The 25,093-nt window shown below is 34.2% G+C and overlaps 2 protein-coding genes across 10 annotated transcripts in view; one reads left to right on the top strand and one right to left on the bottom strand.

Moving 5' to 3' along the window:
* The window catches only part of LOC100651365 (carcinine transporter), a 52,592-nt gene extending 41,153 nt beyond the window's left edge, over positions 1-11,439 (top strand). For both annotated transcript variants that reach the window (XM_012308213.3, XM_012308212.3), the window contains exons 2-10: positions 1,062-1,320; positions 2,849-3,059; positions 3,853-4,111; positions 4,850-5,042; positions 5,583-5,801; positions 6,388-6,602; positions 7,748-7,923; positions 8,628-8,800; positions 8,879-11,439. In XM_012308213.3, the coding sequence (XP_012163603.1) occupies positions 1,073-1,320; positions 2,849-3,059; positions 3,853-4,111; positions 4,850-5,042; positions 5,583-5,801; positions 6,388-6,602; positions 7,748-7,923; positions 8,628-8,800; positions 8,879-8,975 (1,791 nt within the window). In that variant the 5' untranslated portion in view covers positions 1,062-1,072 and the 3' untranslated portion in view covers positions 8,976-11,439. The remainder of the gene's footprint in view (positions 1-1,061; positions 1,321-2,848; positions 3,060-3,852; positions 4,112-4,849; positions 5,043-5,582; positions 5,802-6,387; positions 6,603-7,747; positions 7,924-8,627; positions 8,801-8,878) is intronic.
* A 2-nt stretch (positions 11,440-11,441) lies between these two features.
* On the bottom strand, positions 11,442-21,914 carry LOC100651482 (carcinine transporter). 8 transcript variants are annotated; one of them, XM_003395109.4, is made up of 11 exons: positions 20,012-20,691; positions 19,150-19,517; positions 16,772-17,032; positions 16,297-16,492; positions 15,837-16,095; positions 14,945-15,137; positions 14,733-14,838; positions 13,868-13,971; positions 13,588-13,802; positions 13,017-13,192; positions 11,442-12,558 (listed from the first exon to the last, which is right to left on the bottom strand). In XM_003395109.4, the coding sequence occupies exons 3-11, from the start codon at positions 17,026-17,028 to the stop codon at positions 12,340-12,342; spliced, it is 1,725 nt and encodes a 574-aa protein (XP_003395157.1). In that variant the 5' UTR covers positions 17,029-17,032; positions 19,150-19,517; positions 20,012-20,691; the 3' UTR covers positions 11,442-12,339. The 8 variants fall into 8 exon arrangements, with proteins under 8 accessions (XP_003395157.1, XP_048261458.1, XP_048261457.1 ...); XM_048405501.1 differs by having other exon boundaries at positions 20,294-20,691; XM_048405500.1 differs by lacking the exon at positions 20,012-20,691 and adding an exon at positions 19,903-19,942.
* Positions 21,915-25,093: the final 3,179 nt, after the last annotated feature.

Raw genomic sequence — 25,093 nt, 5'->3', positions numbered from 1 at the left:
CCTTGCAAAAATGTTCAAGGATCTTTCCTTTTCTCTTCCTCTCTAGTAAATTCAAATCACTTTTTCCAGTATACTTTGTATCGCCTTGAATTAGCCTTTACCTAAGATTATATCGTGTCAAAAAGTAGCATGGCGATATATCTAGACAATACAAACACCTACTTCCTTTCATCTCAACTTTAGACTTCATCTTCTTCATCTTGAATTCAACAATGTGGTTCACCTCACCTTGAACCCGTTTAAGAAAATTTAACGAAGGAGAGATTTCTCCGCTTAATAAGAGAAAGATCATAACACGTTGATAAACATGAGAAATTATCCGGCTAAGTGTAACAAAGAGATAGACATAAGAGAACTTGCTACTAAAACAACAGTCGCGCACATAAAAGTACTCGGGCACTTATACAAACCTTTGGTGATTTTTATACGAAACACTTTGAGATTTCATTGACACTGAAGTGAGACACGATTGTCGTAATTATATAGAGAAAATTTGAAACAGATCTAAACGTGTATATAGAAATTACAGATAATTATTGGAAACATATATTATTGTTATTTTATATATAAAAATTACCAGAGTATTTGAGCAGTCAATTATTCGCTAAATTAATAAGAATAATAAGCCACGATGTACGTAGTAAGATCATCATCATGTGTTATATACATATTAATTTTTCATTTAAAATATATATTTACGAAAATATATACATTGTCTCATATAATTTTAACATACAATCTCAGATTGATTCCATCAATTTTACTATTATAATCTCGATAATCGTATCTCGTTGGAGTGTTAACGAAATTATAGAATGTTTCGTATGTAGAATGTTTCGTGATATGAAAGTGTTCGAGTACTTCCGTGAGCCACTGTATATCATAAGATCGATCACCTTGATCGTTTATCGATCTGTATTCATAAAACACATAAAAAGGCATGAACGTATTGCGGCATGAATTTATTCGACGACCTAATAATATTCCATTCACCTTGAACTTAGTTTCCTCGTAACATGTAATTCGAGTTAAGTAGGTAATCGAGGATCGTTGATTCGCAGAGATCGAGATAATGACAGTCATGGTGGAGTCCGTAAAAGCCGAGGAGGGCGAACGTCCGAAGATCGAAACCTTCGACGACATACTACCGTACGTTGGCGAGGCCAGCCGCTACCAATGGTTCCTTTTCATCATGCTCCTGCCCTTCACCTTCGTTTACGCGTTCCTCTACTTCACGCAGTTCTTCATCACGCTATTGCCAGCTGAACACTGGTGTACCGTTCCAGAACTCGAACGATGGAACCTCACAGACAAACAAAAGTAAGTGACATTTTATGTGCAATTTGTCTTATTTGAATTATTGAGTTATGTGTAACGAACGATCCACATTGTTTCTCTATGTTCGAATTTACCCTGTTACGCAATAGACATTTTCAGCTCGAGCAGATCGAAATGGTTAATAATCATGTTGATCGTATAACAAATCGATACATGTTTTCATTAAAGACGTTCCTTTCGACGTCTAGAATTAACCACCTTCTATAGGAAACAATTTATATGCATATGTACATATCTGTTCAAGTCACGTGCACGTAGTTTAAACCAGGCTTCTCGAAAGCCTGTTTGTTTTCCATGCAGGTCGCAATAAATATTCTCGACGATAGAATCTTCCACTTGCACGGAGATTTCCATTTTCTCAGCTGTGATAACGTATCGCATCGCGACAATTTGTTTCTTTAAAACGACAATGTAATATCTGATAACTTGCACGAAACAACTGTGTTTATTGAATCAGGAAAATCCAGGTATCGCGTTATATATGTAAATGCATATGTAAATATCGTGTCGTACGGGGATGGGGGAGATACCTGTAACCAGTTTGCGATGAGATAAAAATAGTTGGAAATCGCGATTCCATAGTTATACTATTATCAACGTCTTTTTCACGTGTTCTATTTCAAGAACGTAAGGAATCACCGGTGAAAGGATAGGAAGTCTGGATGGCACGATTCCAACGAATCGTGTTACTGTTCTTGACGACGCACGCGAGATCTGGTTTTCTGCGACGCGTCAACGAGGAAAATCGTTCGTTACGCGTGTTTTCCATTGAATCACTCTGGCCAAGGCGAAACTATCGCTTTGTAGATCGGCGATTTCTTTGCGTTCCGGGGGCCCGCCGGAAACCAGTTTGGTCGACGACCTCCGGCAGATTCTAGACGTTCACGTGTTCCGCGAACTGATCGGCTAGAAAATTCTTACTCGTTTCACACAATTCCTCGAATCTCCCCGCGTACCGTTTATTTGTCTGGAAATAGACTCACCGATACGTGCAGCGATCGGTAATTAAATCCCAACACAATTCGAATGCCTCGGAGTGCAATAGATACGGGACGATCGTCCATACAGCTCTTGCCTTTGTTCCTATTTTTACGGTCATTGTCTCTTTTCCTCTTTTGTGTTTTGTGCTTTTGTTTTCCTGTTGTTTTATTCTTTCACCTTTCCCATCTTTGATTTTTTTTTTTTTTTGAAAAAGCAGATTTATAAATAATAAATAGGCCGCGGATTTTTATGCGAATTTTTATATTGTTATGTATATTACTTTAAGCAGGATTCGAATTAAGTTTCAAGAATTTAATTAATTTAAGATTAGGATTAAAAACTATGCACTTTTGAATAGAATTTTCATCTTAATTTTCCAATTTCTCTCCCTCTCTCTACCATTTGCTGCCATTTTTCCTTCCTTATATAAAAAAAAAAAGATAAGAAAATCAAACGAAAATTAGTATTCTTAAAAATACTTCTTGAAAATTTCATCACCGTTAATGTAACGTGTTCTTGTTTTATGTAGGATTGCAATATCGATCCCTCCAGCGTCAAGTGAGGAATTGCTGGCGGAAGGTGCGACTGCGTTTTCACGATGTAAAATGTACAATGTGAACTATACCGACATATTGGAGAGTGGTATCAGAGAGGCAGACCCATCCTGGCCAATAAAACCATGTCAATATGGATGGACCTTTAATCACACGATGATACCATACAAATCTATAGCTGTCGAGGTAAAATCACAAGAGAAAATTATATTCTTTATATAAAGTAACTTGAAACTTTCGACACCGATTAATAAATTTGTATTCAAATTAAAACCGTTGGAACTGTCGTTCTATAAATATTTACGGTCCTTCATAAAGCTGCTGACGATAGCATATAATGCAGTCATTAAAAAAGAAGTCCTTGTTGGTTGCACGAACTTAGACGTAGGTGTAATTACTTGTTATGCTGCTTGCATCTTAACAGAGCTCGTTTATAGCGGAACATAAAATTAACCTTGTCATTCTTAATTATTTGTACGTCTCGGCGTATTAAATCACGAACATGAATCCGTTTATATAATGTCACATAAATCGAAAAGTGAAAGTTACAACTGTACAATAGACAGATATTTCGAATTGAACGTATAAATACGCACTTGGTAACTTATTACGACTTAAGAAATTTTTATCGAATATTTATTATTATTATTTCTAATTTCTATTTTTACTATTTTATTACTAAAAAAAATTCTACTTGAATTATATACCTTCCACTATGACGAATTCTCTAATCATTTCCAAGAATTATGCAAACTACCTCTACTATTTTATTACTAAAAAGTATTAAAAAGACTATAATTAACAAACCTACGACTAAGGTCATCAATTCTGATGATATTAAAAACCTACGCAATTTGTTATTCGTCCTTTCGTCGTCTTCGTTAGTCTTTTCATCCTCCATCGATTTTACAACCACGCCGTGTTTTTTCACCGAGCATAACTGGCCGCAACCATAAAGCATCCCCCATTTCTGTTTCAGCTGGAATGGGTATGCGACCATGCATTCCTCGGTTCAGCAGCACAATCGGCCTTCTTCGTCGGCAGCATTCTTGGAGGCTTAATATTCGGTTACATAGCCGACCATTGTGGCAGAATTCCGGCGTTGGTTGCGTGTAACGCGGTTGGCTTCGTCGCGTCTGTTGGCACTGCGTTTTGCAACAGCTTCTGGAGCTTCTGCCTGGCGAGATTAGTCGTCGGTACCTCGTTCGATAACTGCTTCAACGTGCTTTTCATTATCGGTGAGTCATCGAGAAAATTATAAGAGAGAAAAACCGAAGCTGTTGAGAATAGGAAAACTATAATTTATGACCTAATAATGGGACACCGATATCGGTCCCGTTTTACGTGACGATTTACTATTCATGACGTGTTTGAATAAATGTTCATTACCCTATGTCGATTTGTTTTTTCTAAATCAGATTTTTATTCGAATTTTATGATATCAGCTTTAAGATATTTAATGGTAAATGATTTTACTGAAACTTTGTATTTTGGAATTATATCTCGTAATTTAAAATTCGTTTGTGTAACTGTATATTTAATTTAGTATTAAAATTACATGTGTCTAGGGATACTTTAAGATATTTTATTTTAAACGACAGGATACTTAATTCTGTATAATTTTCTAGTATGAAATTATATCTTTCGAGTGACTTGTTTCCCTATGGAGAATAATCTTCCTTTATACCACGATTACTGAGACACTCTCTGTTCGTTATTGAGATGAAAGCAGTGTTCCTTTTAAAATTCTTTTTAATTCAAAACGATCTTACATCGTCGATGTTAATAATTTATAAAATCTACAAATAAATCTGAATATTTGAAATTAGATTGGTAAAAGACGAAGAAAGAAAAAACCTAAAGGAAATAAGGAAACAATATTATCTTATCAAATGAAGAAATAAAATTGACGAAACATTTGGGAAGATTTCTATAACGATGTAATACAATAGCAATATCACGAATTATTCTTTCAGTGATCGAATATGTCGGTCCGAAATATCGAACTCTGGTAGCAAACATGTCGTTTGGACTTTATTTCGCGGCAGCCTCGAGTCTTTTACCTTGGATCGCATATTGGATCTCAAATTGGAGGATTCTCAGCATGGTCACCGCGTGTCCTATGGTGGTTGCGTTTATAGGACCATGGATTGTTCCTGAAAGTGCACGGTAATTTAATTCCAATTTCTTTTTCATTATAAAGATATAATACAAAGAAATTTTTTAAGTAAATTAGTATACGATAGTATAGTAAACACTTAATCTTACCACGTCCTTTGGATTATTTTTGTATCTTCGTATCATCGGAAAATTCGTTAAAAATAATCCTCAAAGAAATATAAGAAATTTCTTTTACGTTAAAGTTTCTCTTAGAACATCAAAAGTCCTTTGACATCGGACCATAAAAATTCCAAAATTATAGCTGAATTAAATTGGGTAATATTTTATCCAGCAATACATACTATATCTTGGAATCGGTTATTACATCGATTCCTCTATCTCATAAATAAAACATCTCAAGGCCAACATCTTTCTCTCGATAAGCCATCGCATTTTCAGCTGTGTGAAATAAATGATTGATGCGCAACTAGACAGCGCTATCTAAATTTGCACAAAAAGTTTGTTGACACAAAACGTTGGTGAAAGTGATGATTTTGAAGATTTCTTATAGACTTTTATAACGTTTGCGTATTTCATATACTTCCGTAGTTGGTACATAACCAGTGGCAGGGTGGACAAAGCGATCGAAATGCTGAAAAACTTCGCTAAAGTGAACGGTAAAGAGGTGAAGCAAGAAATATTCGATGAATTTGAGAAAAGTTGCAAAGCAATGAACGAGAAGGATCAATCGCATAATCAATACACTGTCTTACATCTCTTCAAGCTGCCACGACTTGGTCGTATCACTATTATGCTCATCATTTATTGGTAAGTTAACCTTTCCATCATCAATCGAACAAACTACACAACTAGAACTTTTTATTTGTAAATTCTCAGCAATGATTACAATATTATTTTAGAAAAAATTAAGACACCAGAGAAATTTATAATCATATACGAAAAGATATAGATAGGAAAGATATTCAATTTTACACTTCCTTTACGTTTCTTATATTTTCTTTGTTTTTAATACTACGATAATTTCGAATCTTCCTGCATATTTTATTTCCTAAAATAGAATTAACTAAAAATATGTTCTTAACTCTCAGCCTCACGATTTTCTAATTATATTACACCGTTAATTCAACCAAGTTACCATCAGCCTCGACGCTACTTCCCTGTCTCTATAAAACCAGTATTAAAATAGACACAAATTACCATAAACTAGATACAAACTACTCGAATGAACATTAAGAGAGTATATGGAACATTTTATGTGGGTCATTAAGAACCTGCTTAAGTATATAATTTGCATCGATAAACGTCAAACGCGAGGGAACGAGCACACGAAGGATTAATAAACGATCTTGAAGTCCAGCGTGATTTATCCATGACTCGACTGATTTTTTTCTAGGTTGCTGATGGTGTGGGTGTTTGACGGCCACGTTTGGAACATGAAACTTCTGGACCCTGACGTTTTCACGTCGTTCTCTTTAGCCTCCCTCACGGAACTTCCGGCCGCTGTTCTGCTCGCCCTTTTCCTCGACAGATGGGGCAGACGATGGATGGGTTTCGCATCGATGTTCCTCTGCGGCATTTTCTCCTTTGTTGCCATCGCCACCCCCTCTGGTAACTTCTTCTCTTTCTTTTTTTTTATTTCTTGATAAATGACTTGTCAATCGATATTATTCAATAAAATAGCAGGAACATGTTAGTAGCAGTGAGAAAACGGGGTTGAATTCGATAGAAAAAATCCGGTTTTATCGATCGACGTCGGTTTAAAAAGCGGTTCTCTGAAGCTTCTCAAGCGAAAGCTTTGGAAGATTGAGAAATGAAAGCTCGTGCTTGATGCAAGAATAATGTTTTTGTTAGATAGTAAGGAGATAAGCGGTAGTGTTAGAGGGTATTCGCGTTTGCAAAGATATTAAAGAGTGGAAAATTGACATTTTTTAATCCGTACTTAGAATAGAACGTTATAGTTATAAAACAATTTACTATTTTTATTTCCTCATCTTGCAACAAAACTTTCCTTCAAATTCTCTTTTATCGTTTATAGACAACAGACTTGAACGACATGATCATATAGATCCGTATTATTCAAAATCGTATTATAGAGAATTTACAATTATACAATTTGGTCATCTTACTTAGTATTAATAATAATTGACTTTATTAACTATATTGACTTTATTAACTTTACTTTATTAACTTTACTAACTTTATTGACTACTTTACTAACTACTTTACTACTTTACTAACTTTATTGTACTTTATTAACTTTATTGACTATTAAATAACTTGTCGTTTATTGATAGTCGCCATGATTAAAATTGGTTTTGTGCCATTCGAAATAATGCTAAACAGTATTCAAAATTCATATAATCTGACGATCTGTAATGTAATAAAAGGAAAGATATATTTTCATGTTTCATTCTACGCCGCAGAATTTTAATTACTAATTTACGTATCCTATGAAACGAAAAGAATTGAAAATCGATGTCTTATGCAACCGCATGCAAATGTTCAACTAGACAAGCTTATAAAATCTTTTTATCCAAATCTTCCTCTTCTCTTCTTTTCTTTTTCTTTTTCACCTTTAAATCCTATTCAATTAATTAAGCGTAATCCATTAACGATTGACATTTATTTCTCAACGCCACATACTCGACAGGGATGACATTTAATTTTTAATTGGACCATGCGCGCATCGGGCGTATGTATCGCGCGTGGAATGCGGCGATCGTGGCATTTACATATTTCTCAACTTGTTCAAGGTCCGACAACGGTCGCCATGGCGATTATAGCGCGTCTTGGAGTGAATATCGCCGCGAATATTGGTTTCCAATATGCAGCGGAAATGCTGCCGACTGTGGTGAGAGCTCAGGGTGTGTCTTTAATCCATATCATCGGCTATATCGCCCACATTTTGGGACCCTACATTATTTATCTAGTAAGTGAATCGAAATTTCTGTTAACAACGTTGTATTTCTACGATCCAAAAGTTACTTAGCCTCTTTTTTAATTTACGACTAATTTATCTGTTAATGAGATACGTTTTTTGAAGTTCCTTTAATTTGTAGAAGAATTATGTTCCTTATCGGTCATGGATTCTTCTTTTCATCTTACGAATCATGGAAACAAGATAGATTCTCGATATATTCTCCTTCGTCTTGTTTAATGCTATTAGGATTTTGTGAAAGAAATGTAACTTTTCTATTGTCTGTAATTAGGTTTGCGATATTACACTATAGCTTCGTTTCTAAATGAAACGAATATTTACAAAATCTAGTTGTACAAGTAACACCAATGATTCTTTGTATATTGGCAACTGCTTCAAATTCTGTCTTTAATCAAACTCTTTATTAATATTAAAAAAAATATTAAGAATACAGAAAAATACAAAGAGGAATATTTATGAGGACATTCTGGATTATTGCTTCTGACTATTCTGTTCTGAATTATAAATTTGCCTTAAAGTGTACTATTATTTGTGTAATCTTTTTACGAAAAATGAACTTATGGAAGTAGTCCATTTATTTCCCGAAAATTGAAGAGAGATTAAGAAATTAACGGAAAGTGGAATTAATCGCTATAACTTCTAAAAGACATATATAATAGACGTATAAAAGAAAGAATGTTTCTCACTCGATTTAGGCTGATGTTGATCCATCTTTACCTCTGGTTGCCCTCGGTTTGCTGTCCTTTGGACACGCCTTCCTGACCCTTGGCTTACCAGAAACCTTGAACCAGGAACTACCAGAAACCCTACAGGAAGGTAACGACTTTGGCAAGGAACAAAGTTTCTGGTGGGTTCCGTGTATATCCTCGTAAGTATAAATACTTCTACAATATTCTTCCTCCACTTTACGTCAATATAAATTTACTTATAATCGTTTATTTGACAGGAGCAAAATGCTGAAAAAGTCTTACAGAAAGAAGAAAGGCCTATCGAATCCAGCGTTTACTGGCAGTGTTCAAAAGATGGACTGCACTAGATTATAGCGACTGGATCTGGCGGTGGTGTGAAACTTGCCAAATCGTTTGTAAATATAGTTATTAAACGTGCGCGTGTGATGTTAGATGTTAAGGTATTTACGAACGTGTTGAGATTTGAGAGTTGTTGAGAGAAACTAGGAAGAAGTATCAGTTGTTGCAGTGAAAGAGACAAGAATCGTCAAATTACACAAGGTATACGTTTAAGCAATTAATCGACACTTCATCGACAAAGTAGCTTTGTTGCACACAAGATAATTTTGTTTAAAGTGTATATTTTTTTAATTGAGATAACGGTATACAAATTTTAAGATCACGGCATTTAAAGTACGTTGCGTTCACATATTACGGTGTAATTATTTCGCGTACTATAACGTCGGTAAAGTGTTGAAAATGAGAAACGATTCAGGTATCTTATGTAAATGTACAATTAAATTCAGTATTGGATATACGTATTAAAGGAAACGATATATATGTCTTTCTGTTATAAAAATAATATACCATAGTATTTATGCAACTTTCGCTTTAAACATCGGAAAGAAAGATCTATATCTTTTTCTTCTTGCTCTTTCTTTTCTTTCTTCTTTGAAGGAATACTCTAGTTGAATTGACTTAACTATGAAATATTGTGAATAACAAAGGATTGCCACGAGACTCGAAACGCAAAAAGAGAGCTGTCTTCGCGCATTGTTAAGCTTTCAACAACTTGTCTCGTTTATTACGAATCGCCTTTGTACCAACATTCATAAATCATAAATCATTCGATTCATAAATCGCCGACACTTGAAACGAGAGTTTCGATCGACTTTTAAACCGAAGTGTATTTTGCGTTTAATCGATCAACGTGGTTTTCTTCATCGTCCATTTATACATCAACACGTTGAACGCTTTGAAAACTCTGAGATCTCTGTTATTTAATTTAAATATATACATATATATTATTCTAATGAAATATCAAAATTGAAATTCTTTTATGATATTTTGTTGTTTATGTTCTTTCAGTATTAATACGAGAAATATCTCTATTTGATATATTTAGATATAATAAGAATATTACTTCTAATAAATATCCTTGAATCCGTAATTACTGATCATTCATAAAATAGAATGCAATTAAAGCAATTAATTGCTAAGCGTTAATATCAACTCATTTGTTACCATCATACCCAATTGAGATTATAAAAAGAAAGTTGTAGGATCTTTTTAAACAGGAATTTTTTTTAATAGAAAGAATATTAACATAATGTTCGACATTTTTCAGAAATTTTTCTGTTTAAATCCAATGGAAAAAGCAATAAATAATTTATAGAATTATATAAAAATTTGAGAATTGAAAGATAATGAGTTAATTTTGAAAATGCTCAGGTTTAAATGTTATTTGAAACAGATCGAAACTCCGTCACGTGTTCGATTAGAAATAGTAAAATTCTGATTCGTGAAGAGACGCGAATATCTATTTCCAATCTCGTTCCTTTCGATCCTCCGACCTGTTCGTCTTAAACGCACAATCTTCGTTATACCACCTTTAAACGATGATTCTAGCAATTAGAATCATTCGATCGTTAGAATCATTCGCGTACTTATGAGACTAGCCCCTGCTTTCAGTTACCGATTAAAAAGGCATACTATTCTTCATTGCAATTATCAGCTATCGTTCCTCAAGAGCTGAGATTCTTCTAAATATTCCTACGCTAGAGATTCAACTGTACATAATTGTTCAAGGCTATAAGTTAGTTCGATCCTCGTGATGCAATGGATAATAATTCGATCGTCTGGAAAATAATTCTGGACGAGAGAATTCTCATTTAACCCTTGACGGTCGATGATTTTGTAACCATGTACAATATCGTAATCAAGAATGAATTCTTTTAAATTTTTAATCTCGAAACTACACAGGACCGATACATATTAAGCTCAATCGCAAATAAATATTAAGGGAGTCTTAAGGAGTTATAATATCGACATTTCTTATCAATGCGATGATATAATAATGTGATATAGTACAGAGTGTTTCGTAACTGATGATTCTTTGCGTTTTGGAGAAAATAAATTTTGAATGTGTTTTGTGAATGTCGTGTGAACACGAGTTGACAAATTTTTAAAATTTCATTCTCTCGAACGTCGTACGAAAATCTTTCATTCTATATTTTCAACAGATCTTTCCACATAGTATTATCCTGTACCACTAACCACTGGTTATCACATTATCAATTACCAGACACCCTGTATAATGAAGCATTTCATTTTCTATAATTAATTATAATTAAGTTCGGCTTTTAAGGGTTAATACATTGTAACATAAGTGATCGTTATTGTAGAACTCCTAATTATAGGATGGAGTTAGATTAGACGTACAATGATGAATGAGAATCATCCAGCATTAATGTATTTAATTATAGAAACATTTAGCGATTTATTTTTCTTCGGAGGATCCGTTGATGTGTGTGCAAATAAAAAGCAGAATTGTTTCTTATATTAAGGTTTATGGAAGTTTTATTCGATGAATTAATCCTATGCACGTGAGTGTATACGTGAGTGCATACGTGAGTGAAGTAAGAGGATGATTATGAATACTATGAATAGGTATTCTTCAGATTAATTGCGTTGTTATTGGCATAACGACTAACACCGATCGTCATACGATGGCACGATTTGCTTACAATATTCTTTCCTTTCTTTTTTTCTTCTTCCTAAACCATAGAAACAATCAATTAGAGCTATTTTTTTTTTTTTTTTAACATACGCACAACTCGTTTTAGATAGATAAGTCCAGCAGTTGGCGCTGAAGAAATTATAACAATAATTTAAAAAGTCTTCAAGTTCGAATTTTATTAATATTGTATTATTTAAAATCGTATAAAAAATATAACGAACAGAAGCATATTTTCAAGTTTCAAGAGTTTGAAGTAAAGCGAAGTAAAAAATGTTAAGTAAGTAATCGTTAACAATACGTGGATAATCGTTCAAAAGATATAAAACTTTCTCTTTCCACAAAAAAAATTATCTAAATGTACAATTTTCTTAAATAAGATTTTATCCAGTATATTCCAGTAAAAAATGTTAAAAACATCAAAGGAATACAAAATTTAAATATCTCTAATTAATAATTTACGTAACATTTTCAATATTATTCTACGTAATATCTTTGATTATCGAATTAGCACCAACCGCTGAACGATTATCGCAAGTGAAAATTAGCATTAAAATTATAAAAGCTCTTAAAAGATAATAATAACAATTATATAGGAACACGATTTCTAGGCTCGCCCTTTTTAGAATTAAGGCTTACAGATTCTTAGACTTTTATTACTTCTAAAAAAACACGAATCCTCCTTCGTGCTTTTTAATTGAATTATTATTAAAAATCAGATAATTATCGTTCACAGGAGTGATAGTGTTGATGTCTATTGAAGTGTGTCTTATGGTAGCAAGGCAACGACCAGAAATGTTGGTCCCTTCCGAATTCTTCGCCTTGCTTGATGGTCTGAGGAAGATTCTGGCCGACAGTTTCCGGCAGGAACAAAACCAGTGCGGCGCCAAAAAAGGACACCGTGCTGATAATCAGCATTGGAAATCCCTCCCAAATTGCAGCCTAATGAACAAATATTAATTTATATGAGCAAAAGTTAAATACCATGAAAATCTGGTTAAAGTATTTCTTATTTAAAAAGTTTCATTAGAAAGTTTCAACCAATATATTTTAATATCTTAAGTTATTCCATAATGTTTTATTTTAAATTTCAATTTTTTGATTAAAGATCAGTCAAAGAAAAGCATTGGTTGCAACTTCCAAAACGGGCTTTCTAGAAAGTGAGAAATATTTTAATCAGATTTTTATAATATTCAACTTCTTCAGGAAACAACTTGTTTTAAGGTAAGAAAAAAGCTATTTTACATTTTCATGAGAAAGATGCTAATACATGAGAGCTTTTTCATAATTTCTAATAGCGCTTATTGTATCTTTTGAAATAAATTGAACGTGAGAAGTTGAACGTAGATATACGTAGCGGTATTTCAAAAATGTTGTAACAGTTATAAATATTTATTTACCGAATCGGTGATATATGGTGCCAAAGAGTGTGCAACTATTCCGAAAATATGAATGAAAGATACGCCCTGCGATCTGACTGGCGTGGGCAGAAGTTCTGCTGCATACTGAAGACCAACATTGGCTGCCATGTTCAGACAGAATCGCGACAATACTGACATTACTAATTTCGCGAGCACTGGTGAATAAATTAAAAAATACAGAATCAATCCTGGGTACACAATACTTGATTACAAGTTTAGTTAAAAATATAGTTCAATCGAAGCTTAATCAAAATCAAATTAAAATTTCACACAAACTTCAAAATTCTATAAATCTCCAAATTCAACAAAACCAACATATAGAAAATTATTGCTTCTAAAATGTGCAAACCTCTTTCAATTTCGCCATTAAATTAATTCCTAATTTTTCCTAAATTCTAGTTCCATCAAAACAATTATTTTCCAAGATTAATACCTTCGAAGTTTCGAAAATTCTTTTATATTCATCATCAGCTTAATTTCAGATTTTTCTCAATAATACGTCATTATAAACGTTTTAATTTTACTCGAATAAACATATCAATATATTTACTGGAATGCAGCATAAGTTCAGCGATACTGAGTACACAGGTCATTGCCAGAGTGAGAAATCCGCAGAGTCTACGACCCCATCGGTCGAGCAACAGGGCGAGCAATAACCCAGCTGGAAGTTCTGTGGCACAGGCGATCGAGAACGACACGAACACCGAGCTCTGGATAAATTTTAACGAATACACGTGGCCGTCGAACGAGATCACGGTGAAACACCTACAAGACAGTATCGGTTATTTATCAAGGTTTTCTCGCAACATGAACTCGTATCTTATACTTGCCAGAATGCAACTAGAAGAATAGTGTTTCTCGCCAACCGTGGCGTTTTGAACAGATCGAGCAGCGTCGCTGATTCTTGAATTTTGTCCGATGCCTCCATGTTACTCTGCAGGAATTTATTTCGAGAATAATTAACGAAAGATATAATACGAGTCGTGCCTTTAACCCTTACACAGTTCAAAATTCATAACACACTAAAAAAAAATTTTATTTTCATTTTATTCGTCATTAATAGATAGCACGAATAGTGGCAAGTTCTAAGGTAAATTTAAAAACACGTTGTTTGTTATTGCTATTTTTCTTTGCATTCTGATTTGTGGAATTAGTCGGCATGGCTTCTGATATCGAGGTTTATTAATATAATGGATGATTGGCTGATGAAATACTTTTTTGATTTCTGCGAAATACAGTCGGGGACAAAACTAAGTGAATTAGTGGAGAAAATGTAGAAATTCATTTCAACCATTTGCTAAACTCTCTGCATATTATTAGAAGGAAATATAATAAATAAAACTCAAGTATATGACGCTGATACTAATTTGATTATACTTTCTTCACATCTATTTTCACTAGCTATAGCAATTTATTTTTATCCCCGATTGTGCGTTATACTTGTACTAAATATTTTACAATTTCTATATAATACCAAAAATCGATATAATACCAATATAATCGCGACAGCCAAGTTTCATTTCACATTTCCATTTTCATCGCGTTTCATTTTTAAAACGTGTCTATAAGCGTCAAAATGCTTTTACGAGTCTATGTATTTTCGACGTGAATCAAATATATCTATCAGCACAGATTCAAATACTCTACCGTACGATTTCGCGTAAACTTTCTAAAATTCTATTTGATCGAACTTACGACGAATATATCGTAAATACGCGAGTCTGGATTTCTACGATTGATCCTAGCTATTCTCCGTAGTTTCTCGACAACCTTGTCCATCATCCCATTGGAAACGTACCACCTTGAACAGAGCAAATACGAGTGATATGGATCGATAAGTAAATTTGCATAAATCTCAAAGCGCAAGTTGAGAATTCGAATAATCGAACGATTACGAGTTTACTTACCGGGCGCTCTCAGGAAGAATCCACGGTGTGATAGCAACGGATAACAGCGGTATGGCAGTAACGTAAGTGAAATATCTCCAGTTCGCGATATAGTAAGCTATCCATGGTAAAATTGTACTGGCCACTGCGAAGTATACGCCAAAGGCGATGTTCACGACCAACGTTCGTTTCGAAACAGCCATATATTCGAGCACTGTGGGATAATTGATCGTCGATAACTCTCGGAATAACTGATTATTATATCAAGATACTTAACGACGATTATTCTTTATGTTACAGTAATGGAACATGGAAGATTTATCGAGTGAAACCGGTTATTATTAATATGGAGCAATTGATGACGAGCCGAATGAACGATATCATCAACTTAATTGTAGGATAATTGTGAGATTACAAATATAATTCCGACTTTAAATTAATCCATTTACTCTGCAAAAATGAATGTTCCGAGATTGAACTGGTTCGTCTAACAAAAAGCGCTACATAATGCACGTGTTTTGCTTTTAACGTATTTAAACGAATTACGTGTTGAAAATTTTGTGATAATTTTCATTTCGAACGAATATATAACTCGATTTAACAATATCAAGATATAACCATCCTCGACGACATGAAAATCGATGAAACGGTCTTTAACGATAACAAAATCAATATATTCATCTATGGTGATGGCAAAAGCTCTTGAATCAAGCACTCGAACCGTATAATTCAATCGAGTACAGCAACGTCAAAATTATCTTCGAGGAACAATTCATCAAAAATTTCTCACGCCTTGAACATTATCTTTCACGTAATAGAAACATTGACTTCATACTAACGTTATCTTTCGCGTAACTGAAACATTGGCTTATCGGTCGAACCCCACGCACTTTCTACTTCGTAGAAGGCTTACCGATAATCAGAGGAATGTTGATACAGTTATCGAACGCCAGTCCGGTGAGGAACCTACAGACGGCGAATGACCAAAAACTATTTGCACTGGCAGTGAAAATGGAGGCAAAAAGGGCGACACCGTTGCAGAACATCAAAGCTGGGATACGACCCTTGTGATCGGCGATCCAACCGACTAGGAAACCACCGATGATGGACCCGCAAAAGAAGATGGCCTGCGCCGTTGATACGAGGTATTCTCGGTCGCATACCCAATCTAGCTAATCACCAAGGGTTAAGAGTTAGTCAGCGAAAAATCAGATTCATATTATTCAGAATATAATTTTAATCCTGCTGCGGTCTTCGAACTTTTATATCTCGATTCTGTTCACAGTTCGATGAATGAATGAGTTCATTCATCACGCAGCAAAAATGTAAGAATTTCGAAGCATGCGATTCAGACAACGATATAAATACTTCACCTCAGTTCCTATACTAGGATATGGAATCTGCGTGAAATTGTACTCCCATTGAGTACATTTTATCGTTTCGTTTGTTTGGAAGTCCAACGAGCTCAGACTCTTGCCGCTCTTCAACAGCTCCGTGAAGTTTAGGTCCTTCCGCTGACATTGTTCGTAATAAGGATAAACATTCGTCGCTGGAATCGCTATTTTGATCCTAAACATCCCATACGATAGACAATTGATCATTTTAATTACTAAAATAAGAACCGAAGTCCAGACAAAGTAATCCAAAAATATCTTGTATCGTATCGTGAAATTTTTTCGTTTTTAGAATTTTCTACAATATTTTCTAATAATTTTCGAAATGTTCAAAAATTCAAAAATCAATCAAAATCAAACAATCGAACAATCAAAAATATCGTCCAAAGTTTAAAAGAGCTTTCGTTGCTACGTATATCTTCTTTTCTTTCCTTCCTTCATTATACACACTTACCTCTCTTCTTCGGTGAAATTCGAGTTTACTAATTCGTCTATCCTACACCAGTGTTCCGTGGGAATAATCGTAATGAAAAATTGCGAGAAATACAGAAACGCGTACGTCGCGCCATAGGGTAGTAACGACAATAACAACAGCCATTGATATCTTCCGTAGTCGCCGACATACGGCAGAACATCATCGAAACTTTCCAATCTTGGTCTCAATCGAGTCGTTTCAGTGGGCGATATAGAGCTACTCTTCTCGTCCTTCATTTCGCTGAAACAAAATCCATCGTTGATTTCCAGACGTAGTAGTATAAAAGTCAGTGGTCGTACAACAAAGTTTTCAGTCTTCTGGTCTTTGAAATAAATCTACTGACTTATACCATGTCATTCAGCAGGCCTCTAAAGGTTCCTTTGATGTTTCACATTTTGCGATTCTAATTCAGTGTTTACCTTCCCTCTTTCATAACATAATCGTAACCATACGTTAGATATTACAATGCTCCTTTACTCTCTCACAAACAGGAAATAGAAATGTTCCGCGAAGACGCTACACTCGTAAACAACTCATAAGCAACGTTTAAATAATCTGAATCACGATCGATCAGCGTGATGAACGCGACTCTACGCTAACGATAAGACCAAGCGATTATTTTCTGACAGAACGCAGGATCAATCTTACCCGTCATTCACGTTTTTTCCTTCCATAGTTCGAGCAGCAAAGTCTCAATTATGATTTTAGATTTTGAAAAGCAACGGAGATGAAAGTCCTGGAATACGGAGACCCGATGTGCTGATCGAAAGACGTTCGGAAATGAACTGAAAGAACGGGCGAAGTCCGGCAACTGTTCGCCTTGTTTTCGATTCGGTTAAACGTTAAATTAAGTGTAAGTGTTTGTACGAGTGCCGGCCAATTACTGTGCCGGGAGTCAAGTGAATCGTGACACGCGACTCGTTCAAATTGAATTGCATACGAACCACGTTCGCGAGATCATCTTTAAAAAGGGCTGATTCGGTATACGTGGCGATGTCAACGTGATATGTACATGTCTGAGGAAAGTTTCGACTAAAGAAATAGCCTTGAGTACTGGTTAATGGTGTTCGAGTTATTGTTTGGGTGTCGATATTATAGATTTGCAAATGAGGTAAAAGAATCGAAGGAAAGTTTGTCGACTCTGTCACATTTAATTAAATGCAGGAGAAAAATTGAATGGAAGAATTTTGTGATTAATATTGTTTGTTTATTACTCGTAATCCTCTTACCCGGCAACTTAAGGATGACTTCCGGTTACAGTCCTTACAGTCAGTGCTCGATTTAATTATCGTTTACAATAAAAATATATTTTCTTCGCTAACTTTTTGATCAATATATTGAACTCTATTGGAAAATAACCGAGAGAATGTTAAGCCATCGAAGGCTGAAAATAAGTAAAATAATTAAAGGTTTTACAAACCTGTTTTTACACTAATATCAGGGACATAAGAAAATGGTACTTCTGATGTATCAACCCAATTATTTAATTATTTACTATTCGTTAGAACAGACGGTCTTAGGAACTGAGGTGGTTAATTAGGGATTGAAAAATTAAAAGAACGATTTTCAAGTTAAAAGTAAAATAATATATCGATCTGTCGTAAAAATTTTTATATCAAATTGTTTATTTTCGTATCAGATAGAACAAAAGATTAAACTGATATATTTACTTGAAAGTGGATTCAGGGAAATTAATCTTTTGACAATTGAATTTAAGCGAATCCGTATCACGATATTATCGTATGGAATAAACACGGAAGTAATATAACTGACAGAAGAACCATTGATTTCGAGACATCGATTAGAATGACTAATGTCATTGTCAGGAGCGAGAAAGTGGTTGAGTGCTCGAAATAACTGACCTGTTTGGAATATACAACAACGAGAAATGTTCGTGTCTACGAGCCATAGTAAATACTTGCGTGTGTACGTCTACACAAATCGCGGCATTTGTAAAATCAAAAATAGAGTATATTACCCTTGATCGTCCAAACAAAACAATTACTTATAATTACAAGACATTTGATACAGGACTTTGAGAAATCAATATGTTACAATTTGTTGGAAACATTTAGCTTGCACACAAATCACATCTGAAACAAACTCACGCGACTGATAACATTAAATTGCACTGAAACTGAGGACTCGATCGGTTCTCAAAATTCCAAATACAATCTTTTAAATTAATTTTCACTCATTATCAAGAATCCAATCAAAATTTCTTTTTCTTAATTTATTAGTAATAAATAACTTAATAAGAACTAATAATTATCGCTTTTCGTTTATAAACGATTATCAACGCGAAAAATGAAATTCAGTCTATAGAAGAAAATGAATAGAAAAGTTCAAACCCTTACCTATCACCAAACGATTCTTCGATGTCTAATTCACGATAGTCTCACGACGTCAAAATGAAACTCCAAACTGATCGCTTCTCTTTGCTCTTCGTTGGAAATATCGATCACGATTAATCAGGCACTACCAACCACATCCACTGTCAGGCCGATTAACAGCAAGTTACGAAATTAGCAATTAAAGGCACCCTCGATCGAGCCATCTTTCTCTCTCGACGTCACACTAAATCATGTCAAACGTATCTTTCCATTCCAATCGTCGTTGACTAACTTCCAGCGAACAAAATGTCTCGATACACTAATATCCTTCGTGTTCTTTGTGGAGATAACCGAAGAATTTTTCCGTTATTGTAGCATCTTCGTTGCTGCTCCTTAATTTAATAGTAAAGAAATAAAATTAGTTTAAAAAAACTATTAAAGTAATTCACATGGGTTTCTTTGAAAATCGATGATAAAACGAAATAGAAATAGAAATAAAATAAAATAAAATAAAATAAAATCTGCGATTAAACGAATAATTGATACATGTTATTTCGAAAAGGAAATTGACGATAGGCGAAAAACAGTTTCTATTAAAAAGATTATACGAATAATCAACGCAGTTTACTTCGAAACAAAATTAAAATTGGTAATCGAGCGAATGATTGACACACGATTTGCTTGGAAAAGGAAGCGGAATCGATAACTAAACAAGCGAGATTTCGTTAAACACACGATTTCCTTCGTAAGAAAAGAAAAAGTGGATTTGGTGGTTACCTCAAAGTTTATCTCAAAGAAGAAATAGCACGGATGGTCAGACGAGAAACAAGGTTTCTCTGAAAAGAACAAATAAAATAGTATCGAGTAAATCGTAAATACAATTTACCTTGAGAAAAAAGCAGACTGGACCGATCAACGCTGTTTCCCTCAAAGAAACGCTAAAATCAATGGTCAAACACACAATCAAAGTAAGTAGTTTTTCTCGAAGATGAAGTAGAATCAGTAGTTAAATCAACAAGATTGGCACAGTTTCCCTTCAAGAGACACTATGATCAATATTTATACAGGCAGTCAACGAATCTCCTTTTCGACTGATCCAATCAATGAGTGAAATGATTGTATTCGGTGAAATTTTCCTCGAAGATGAAACAAAATCGTAGATCCTTACGTAAACGACCGATCAAGTTTCCACGGCAATAAACCTAAATTCTCTGGCTAATTAAGAATATAATAGAGACACGATGACTTTTCCATTTAAAGAAATGGAATTGTTAGTTAAACAACGACAGGATTTTCTTATTCGAAAAGAGAGGAGAAAAGCGTCCGATGTTCACGAAGTCTTGCACAAATATGAAGGGGAAACCGGCTCGCGTACCACTGATATAGAAGCTTGCTTAGCGAAGACGAACACGATACTCGATGACACGTGTTTACCAATAGAAAAGGAGAGAATCGAAGAGAAATGGAACGAAAGGAAGAAACGTTGATTGACAGTGGAACCGGCGAAACCAGAAATAGTTTCAAAAACACGATTTTCCGATCGCGAACATCGAGAACCACGTGCTCGCGTTGCCATCGATCGAACTCCATTTAGGCCGGCTTCAGACGAACGGTTTGCGGCAAATCGTTGCAACAGCGACGACGTTGGTAGAACAGAGACACAGAGTTCTTCTGTCTCGCAAAAAGAAAGATGCATACATATGTATTTCCTTGTTTCTCCAAAGCGTCGTGGCGCCACACCGGAAACCGGTCGTCTGAAACCAGCCATACTTTTCAATGGTGTTGAAATGAATTGTATCGTATTGTCGTCTTGTCGCGTACTAAAATTGCGATATAAGGACGGTGTTAAAGACTGACGTTGAAACCAAACTAATTTTTGCAATTTAAATAACGGATGTATCGAAACGAATTCAGTGGATTTTTCAGGTAAATTTGTCGTTTGTTTTGCCGGTTTTAATCTTGCATCGACTCTAGTATATTCTTCATATTTAATTGAAATGCGGGAATTGCGTTATGTTAGCATCGTTATTTTAAAATTAATATTTACAAAAGGTATAAATGTAATTGAGTTCTAAAAAGGATTAATTAAGGATGCTCAAGCTTTTTTGTGAGATTGGTTTTTTCTTGCAAGCTACCTCTATAAATTAGACCTTTCCTGAAGGGATACGTAGTTTCGTTAACCGGTTTCTTCTAAAAAGATTCGTAGAATTAACTTTTTGCGAAGGGACTGATTTATGAATATCGTTTCTTCTGAGAAGACTGCTTCGTTACCATAAAAAATCAAGGACAGGTTTTCATAGTTTATATTCACCGAAATATTCACGCACACAATAATTTCAAACAGTACGTTTAACAAATTACGCTCGAAGATACAAGCAAAGCGAAAATTAGATTTCCGAAATCAAATATTAAGAACAGTAAATAAATATATGTAGAATATTCTTCCAGCGAAAGATAGACATTCTCTACTTGCTATGTACGTACGAAGAGAAAGATACACACTAACATTCCAAACACATGTCGCGAATAGGTATGACCTCGTAACTTACATAACACCAAAACTGAAGAAATTACACCATATAACATTGAATGTGACGGATGTAATATGGCACATTAATTATCGAAGAAAAAGTTTCATAAAATTTAAATTAAAAAAAATATGGGATCGCGAAACACACAACGGGTGTGCATAAGTTATATATGTAACTTCCAACTTACACACATGCAATAGGTTTAACCGTTATTGACGTTGATAATAACAGAAGCACAGTCATGGATCTGTTACCATGTCTAGCGTTGTTTCAACGAGTTTCATTCCCACTTGATTTAGTGCCGCTCCTAACCGTTGGTTCACGCAACAGAGAAAGATAAAATGAACCACGACAGATATACGATTACATACTTACGTACTATATCGTTCAAAGTCTATAAATAATATTGCAGACGGTATAATTAGAGGCCTTCTGTACTATTTCCGCACGCGGTAACGTCCTAAGCGTATACACGGGAAACTTTAAATCGTAGCACAATTGGAGCCAGAGGAAATTTTAAAGTGAGCTAAAAAATGAAAAACAAGCCGAACATTCAAGAATAACAGGATTACACTGGAAACTCTATTTTGGGGGAGGGGGTGAAAGTACGTTTGAAAATCGATCGAGTATTACGCGTAATAATTGACTGATATGATTGGAGTACTAAATGTCATTACGGATTATTTGATATCACTGTAACTTTTTGTATAAAATTCAATGTCAAGATTTATTCATTATCAATACTTATCTTGTTTACAGTAGATTGTATAACAGTAGAATCGAGATATTCTGTTCGTAATTTTTTATGAAAATGTTCTTCGCTTTGATGAAGAATTTTTATTTTTAAAATGATATAAATGTAATATCTCAACGATATAAACGATGCTTTTCTTTATCTGTATATAAGCTAAGCAACTTTTAGCCTTATAGATTTTTACACAAAGTTCGTCAAAATCATTCGTAAGAGATATTTTCTTTAGATCTCATACCGATTTACTGAATTACATATAGTAAATCATGCTAATATTTAATAACTAAATATAACTAGATATACGTAATTATATTAAATAACAAACGGGATCACAATGTTGTTTATGGGTACAGAGACGTTAGAAAAGCTTTGATCGTAGTCGCGTAACGACATTGGTTCCTCAAGAATCCTGTCTGCCTTGATAGATCATTAAGTAACGCGACCGGAATCTGCACGTCTCGCGTTGCGTCGTCAAAGGAAAATTTTTTATCTTTACTTTGTTGTATGAAAATGCTTTCACTGACTGCGCAAAGGTCGAACTGAGGGAAATCTGTGTTCGCTTCTGGCTTGCGTAACAGTAGAACGATAGATCTTGAATAATAGATACATTTCTGTTATGTATTATAAACACGTAATGAATGAGAATTTGATAATATTACCCAAAAACAGTTTCATTCAATTTTAATTTCTTACTAGAAGAGACGAGAAATTTGCTAATGGAAAATTATCATTTTTAAAATGCCTTACATTTATTAATACTCTCTCTTCGAAAACGACACTTACCGTACCATCTAATACTCAAAGATCAAAGCCTGAAACATTTTTCTGTTCCATTTTTTTGAATGCTTAAAATATTAAACCTAAATTTAATATTTTTAATCATTTTATTAACATGAAATCTATTATTAATTATTTACTGTAATATTGTACAAATATAAAGTTTCCATAATATAACTATCGTAGATAAAATCCAAACTGAGAGATTTAACATTCTAAGAACGTCTTCATTTTGCTATACTAATACATAATGATCTTGATGATAATACATATGATGATGATAATACATAATCTATCTTGATCATCTATCTTTTGCAAATTGATAATGTATTCCTTCATGGAATTTATCAGTTTCACTTCCTTACTATTCATTTATCACCTAGTATCGGTAACAGATTATGCTATACGTGATTTGTCAGCGAAACAAACAGAACCAAACGATCCAAGAATCGCTCAGTAAGCAACAATGCGATTATGGCTGATTTCGACAATAATTATCGTTCTCAGACAATCTGCGGCATTAAATTTTCTCATGTTGTTAGATTTCCGTTTCGTAACGATCGTGATTTTCCTTCTGATCCTTCAGATTAAACGTCCTTGAACATCGTTAATTAAATCACGAACTTATAACGAACCCCATTTTTTTTATTATTTTTTAACAAGATTCCAAAAGATATGAAAAGTAGTCAAAACGGAGAGTTTATCTGAAAATAATATTTATCGAATAAATCAAAATTTTATTACAGGTTCATCTGATAATTTCAAGGTCAGAAAGATTTTTCACTTAATAGAATGTAATCGACGACTTAAACAATTTTTAATATTATTAAATATATTATTGAATATTTAAATAATCCATCATTCGAGTGTATAATTTGAAATTCGTAGAAGGCAATTAGAAATTCATGAACACACAAGTGTGTGTCACTTTATAATCTTTGTTGTAAGTATGTATGTACTTGTTGTATCGAGTATTTATGACATTCAAATAATAATATCTACATTCAGCTTTCGAAAATTAACTTGCTAATACGAAGCCTCTTTACCTTCATATCTTATAATAGACTTAATTATTTCGTTAGCAATGAAACACGTACGTCTCGCAGAAATGTTAAAAATTACAGACAAATATAATGTTCCTAGTTTTCCTTAACTTCTTAATTTTATTTACTATGATTATTATAACGAGGTGTCTTTAATGGCAATAACTCGAATTTAATCCAGTTTTTACGAACGCATAATCGAATTTTATTCTTTAAGATATAGTTCATTCGAGTAACTCTGAAACGTAATTATTTAAAGCTTAAAAACGAAAGATTAAAAACACTTAAACCCTAATGGTGTATCGATTCCATTCTATATTAATATTAAGAATACATACAAATCGGCGTTAAAAGATGTCAATATTTACAACCATAAAAATCGCCACGTTAAATCACCTTTTCATCTACTAATGCCACTCATAACAGCACACTCACCAAACAAACTATCAATGATCGCAAACGAGTTACAATGCCTTTAACATTTTACGTAAGCAAAAAAAAAGAATACGACGATCGTGATAGAAACTTTACAAGCGTCCCATTTACATATGTGCGTGTCTGTGTCAAGACTGCAATCAGTAAGATTAATCTCGTCCATCGTCGACAACATGCTTCTCCGCAACCATACTAGTTGGCACCAAATAATGGTACAATCGTCTCGTAACATGTATGATTGATAACTCGTCACACTAGAGGGACATATTCATTACTCGTCGCTTCGCATTGCATCACGTTAATATTAATTAGCGACAGATAACTTCGATAAAGGTCGCGAACTCTCGTATATTGAACCTTAACATTGGGGCAGTGAACGATATTTATGGAGTAGAGATGATATAGCGCTGGCACGTACGTAGCTGTGCGTA

The sequence above is a fragment of the Bombus terrestris genome, chromosome 4, assembly GCF_910591885.1.
Source record: "Bombus terrestris chromosome 4, iyBomTerr1.2, whole genome shotgun sequence".
In the NCBI taxonomy this organism is placed as follows: domain Eukaryota; kingdom Metazoa; phylum Arthropoda; class Insecta; order Hymenoptera; family Apidae; genus Bombus; species Bombus terrestris.
Note: the sequence above shows the minus strand (reverse complement) of the source record. Positions and strands in the feature narration are given on the sequence as shown.